The 5070-nt window shown below is 40.0% G+C and overlaps 1 protein-coding gene across 1 annotated transcript; it reads right to left on the reverse strand.

The window, feature by feature from the left end:
• Positions 1-256: 256 nt before the first annotated feature.
• On the reverse strand, positions 257-820 carry LOC121770221 (disease resistance RPP13-like protein 4). The gene has a single exon (XM_042166992.1). It carries the CDS (start codon positions 818-820, stop codon positions 257-259), a length of 564 nt encoding a protein of 187 aa, XP_042022926.1.
• Between the last annotated feature and the right edge of the window lie 4250 nt (positions 821-5070).

The raw sequence follows: 5070 nt of genomic DNA on the forward strand, positions 1-5070 counted from the left end.
TTTTATATAAGTTGTTGATATTTGATACGAAAGCTATTGAGATGTATTGCATGATCATGGTACCAGAACTTGTTTCAAATAAAAAAATTAAGACAAAATAGTTGTTCTTTTTTAATTATAAGAATTGTTGTTGAACTGATTGATATTTCAATACAAGTTGTTGAACTGATTGACATTTCATATATATTACATACTGCTAAGTTCAAAAATCAGAAACCACAATAGTTGTCCATGGTTTGTGTGGGTAGTGCAGGTTTTAGGAAGAAGCCTTCACCAACCCAAAGTTTGACGAGTTTAGAGGCACGTATCTCACAATCTTCTGGGATTTTGCAGCAGCATCAGCAGTATCTTCTTCTATCCTTTTCCAGAAATCAATCTTTTCTGTCTCTTGAATGAGAAGACCACCAACCACAACCAGTGACAGAGGAAGACCTTTACATTTCTCGGCGATTGATCTTCCAATTTCCTTCAAGTGGGGAGGGCAGAGCAATGTAACATCATCATTATCATTTTTCAGCTTATCACCGAAGGTAAGATAACAGAGGAACTGCCAGCTGTGCTCCAGCCCGAGCGGCTGCATCTCATGAAGTAAACTAGATTTTTCAGAATTTTTATTAGTGACCTCCCGAAGCCTAGTGATGAGAAGAATCCAGCTGTCGTTCTCCTTATCTGGCAAGGCGTGCGCGATCCGATCCCAAGCATTATCATCCACGACGATTAGAAACTTGAGATTGTAAAGCTCTTGATGCAGACGCTGGAGCAACGTCTGCTCATCGCCCTGAGTGGCATAGTGGCTTGCTTGGTAGTTCTTGCTCTCCATGATTACTAGCAGTTCATGACCTAACCTATAATTTATTTACTACTATTAAATATCAAATGAACTCTGTAAATTTGTTAAATTTAGTCATGCATCAAAAACATTATTCTGATATTTCATACTAAGAAACATGTTTTTACAAGCAGGACGAAATTAATTGATATCAAAATCATAAAAATAAAAAAATAAAAACACTTTGACGAACTTTCAGTAGCCAACTTCATTTAGAACTTTCATCAAACAGTTGGCAGAAAGATGCAGCACTTACATACCGGCGCATAATTCGTGACGCTCTTCACACCTCCAGAACCACCGCGGCCAGCGCGATGGAACTCATCCTCAACGTACAAGCTGATCGGCGCAGTCCCTTCCTGCAAACCACAACAATTAAACCTTATCAACAAACTCCTTAATACCCCCTTGATTCAATCGAATTAAAATTCAAAACGTAAACACAACCTTGAAATAGTTTCCAACTGGAGAAGCATACACCAAAAATGTGTACTCGGAAGACGGCGCCAGCCCCAAAACTAGCCCGCTCCCTATCAGCAGAGGCTGAATGTCAATTTGACTATATCAACAACGATTCTAATAAGTATACCCTATGTCAATAACAAGTATATCTTGTTTAAAGCAAGCACAATTATCTTTTTTACTTTTATATCAATTGTTAAAGTTTATAATGTCAACAACAATCCAAACAAGCATACACTATGTCACAGTATACAAAATTATCTCAATGACAAGTATATGCCGTTTATAGAAAACACAAGTATATTATCATAGTTCAATAACTATTGTATGAAATGTCAATAATCTTAAAAATTTAAACATATCCTTAACTGGAAGAAGATGCTTGTTCTCTTCCGTTTTTTCCAGCAGCATTGTTCATTTCCATCTCTTCCGATTCTACCATCGCTAATCAACAAAAAAATAGCAGAAATCGAATTCATAAGAAAACAAATCCAGATGTGTTTTAATACACTAAAATCGAAGCAATATACTTAAAATTTGAATCAATTTCTTAAGCAGAAGAAGTCGCTTCAACGACCGCCGATTTGGAATGCCTTTTTCTGGCTACAATCGGCGCTTCAGCTTCAACAATTTCTTCGATCCTCATTTTTGGAAATTAATTGATGTAGAAAACTGAACGAAGTCTAGATTAGAAGAGAAGATGCAGAATTGTATAAAAACTTAGGAGAGAAACGTTCGAGAGTTTTACAGAGGTTTTTGAATATAATTTACATTTTAGAACTGAAATGACAAAAATACCCCCTTGTTGACATAAACTACACGTTGTTGACATCGCACGAAAATTGTGAATGAGTGGCTGAGATTGCATCTCAATTCTCAGTTAGGCCCAAAAATCTCAACCTAACAGGACTCTATATTTATATATATATATATATATATATATATATATATATATATATATATATGTATATAGAGAGAGAGAGAGTCTCATTATTCACAAATCCACTCTTAAAGACCGAACTAGAGACCAAATTAGGGCCCTTAAATCTAGGGCTTAATGGATGAGATTAGACCATGCTATATTAATTTCGCTCCTTCATTAGGTAGACAATTTACTTCAATGCAGGGGTATTTCGGTCAAAACATATATGAGCTCATCTCCTACCCCATCTCATCTTCTCTTATTTCCTCCGTCTAAATCTCTCCTCCATCCATCTCTCTCTCTCTAAACAAAATTGAAATCCCTAGAACTCGTCGTCCTTAACGCATTTGGCCCTCCTTCGCGGTACCGTTGCCATCGCCGGAGTGAGACGGCATGTGCTGCCGTCACTCTCACGGCTGTCACGCCCTTTCAGCGTCGTCACCTCACCATAGTGGCAGATCTGTCGTACCAGCCACCATCCATAATTGAACAGATGTAATGTAAGGTTTGATCTCTCTTGGTTTGTGGAGTATGTTTTTGCTCCATAATCATATGTCCTTGAAGCTAGTCGTTGATTCGCGATATATATATGACTATGATAGGCGATGTATGATTGGTATTGTATTGTTCGACATGGTTGCAGAATTTCTTGTACGATTCATTTCAGGTGAAGGATCTTGTGGAGGCTTCAAAATCAGTATCTGTGCTGCCAGTAATGATAGATAACGATGTTAGATCTGATTGCGTGCGCACGATCAGGAGTAACACGAGAAATCTTTTGAGAATGAAGCGTACACTTGATATGATGAAGATATTTGATAAGTCGTATTCTAGGCCTCGGTTACTGGTCAGTATGACAGGTTTAAATGATTATATTTGCAAAGCAGTTGCTCAAAGTGTGCAGGATAAGTGTTCTGGCCAGTAGGGAAGTTCCGGAGTGTTCGGGTAGAAAAAGCGCCAGCATGGTCTCATACTGATCCGTATACGTGCTAAAACGGCTTGAGATGAAGAAGACGGATAGCTGGGACGGATTACCCACAATTAAGGGCAAAGAAGTCAAATTGCAGTGAGGATTTACCCTAAAATCAAGGGTAGCCTCCCTATAAAAGGTAGCCAAGTTGGAGAGAAAAGGGAAGGAAGAATTCACCATCATCTTTAGGTAGAGAGTTCTCTCGGTAATTTCAGTCTTTCAGCCGTGTCCACTTCTTGCCTCGCCGAGCCATGATCACCTGACGTTCAGAATGTTCCCGAGTTCCAGTCATCGTCCGTTCCAGTTAGCTAGATCGTAGTTCCAGTCAGAGATTTTATCGCCCGGAGTGGCAAACAATCTTTTAATTGCTTTCGTAGTTTAATTAGTTCTCCGTCTTTACGTTGGATTTCTGTTACATTTTGGGATTTTGTTGTTTTGAAATGCTTGCTTTGGATATCCGAATGTGTTAATGCTATGAAGTTGATTTCCGTTTCGTTCATTGTAGTGTTCTTTTCTTTCCTTGTCTAGTTAGCTTAGATCTAAGATTTCTCGGTGTTTTAAGTGCTAAATCTCTAAATTCTGTTACGTAACAAATTTCTTTAGGATAGGTAAACATGTACTATTTGATCTGGAAGTAGATCGTTGCATGCAAGGCTTCGTTTTATTTTCTGAATCGATCTTTCATGTTGACCAGCATGCAGAAGTCCAGTTTCAGCGTTTGATTTCAGATTTGATTTCTTAGTTTTAGATCTGTGTTCGCGAGTTGTTAATCTGCGTTTGCCGGGTTGGATCTGGAATTGTTATCTGAGTTTAAGTTGTGTTGTTGGAGAAGACGATGTCTACATCCAGATTGGGGACCACCTTACTTTTATTTACTTTTGCTTTCTTTTGTCCTTCACCTCTGGTTGTACCTGCAGATCTGTCAGCCTAGTCACCACCACCTCCACTACACTCTGAATATTCTGTTTAGCCAAAAATAGAAATACCGTCCTTTCCAAACAATTTCTGTTACACCATGTCCCCTCATTTCCACGTACACAGTTGCATTCCATGATCTGCTCCCCCATCCTAGTCAGTAGGACGCCACTCTTTAATTACTCGCCTAGGTAGAAACTCAACCCGAGCGTGGTAGCTAACCAACCCTCCAAAACATCATCGCAGTAGTTTAAACGCACCATCTCTGTGGGATTCGACCCTTACCTCCACTATACTGATCAGTAGAAGTGGGTTGAGGAATCTTTGAAGACGAGGTCTAGGCTTAGTTAGGATCTTTATCCTGCCAGTAGGATATACCCTCACTTGAACGACACCTACGCACCTCGTAACCTCTTCAAATGGCGCCGTTGCCGGGGATGGATGGCGTTTTATATACTATTGTGTGTGATACTTTGGCGTACATATTGTGTATAATTTTTTCTCTTTTTCTTTTGTTTCAGTTTATGAGAAGCAGTTCGGATCCTAATCCGTGGAAACCGAAGATACTTCAGCGAGGATCCATACTTGTGACCACTTGTTCTGGCCTGTCAACAACTCTGTCTGACCTAGACACGAGTAGCGACGAAGAACAGGACACCATAGAAGGACCAATTCCCGTGGAGTTACCACTGTTGGAAGGCAATCCAGGAATGGCTGCCAACATGGACGAAGATCCAGAGATCGGTACGCTGAATGCGCATACCGAAGGAGAACCACCGCAAGCTATCGTGGTCACCCCGGGACAGACTGCTTGTGACGTGAAGCCTCATGTCATAGCGATTCTACCTACATACTGCGGGAAAAGCTATGAAGGGCCGTATGAGTTCCTTCACGAATTTTGTAAGATTTGTAGAGCGCAGAGAAGACCAGCAGGAGCGACTGAAGATGATTATAGGCTGAAAGCTCTGCCAT

This window comes from Salvia splendens, chromosome 16, assembly GCF_004379255.2.
Source record: "Salvia splendens isolate huo1 chromosome 16, SspV2, whole genome shotgun sequence".
Lineage (NCBI taxonomy): Eukaryota > Viridiplantae > Streptophyta > Magnoliopsida > Lamiales > Lamiaceae > Salvia > Salvia splendens.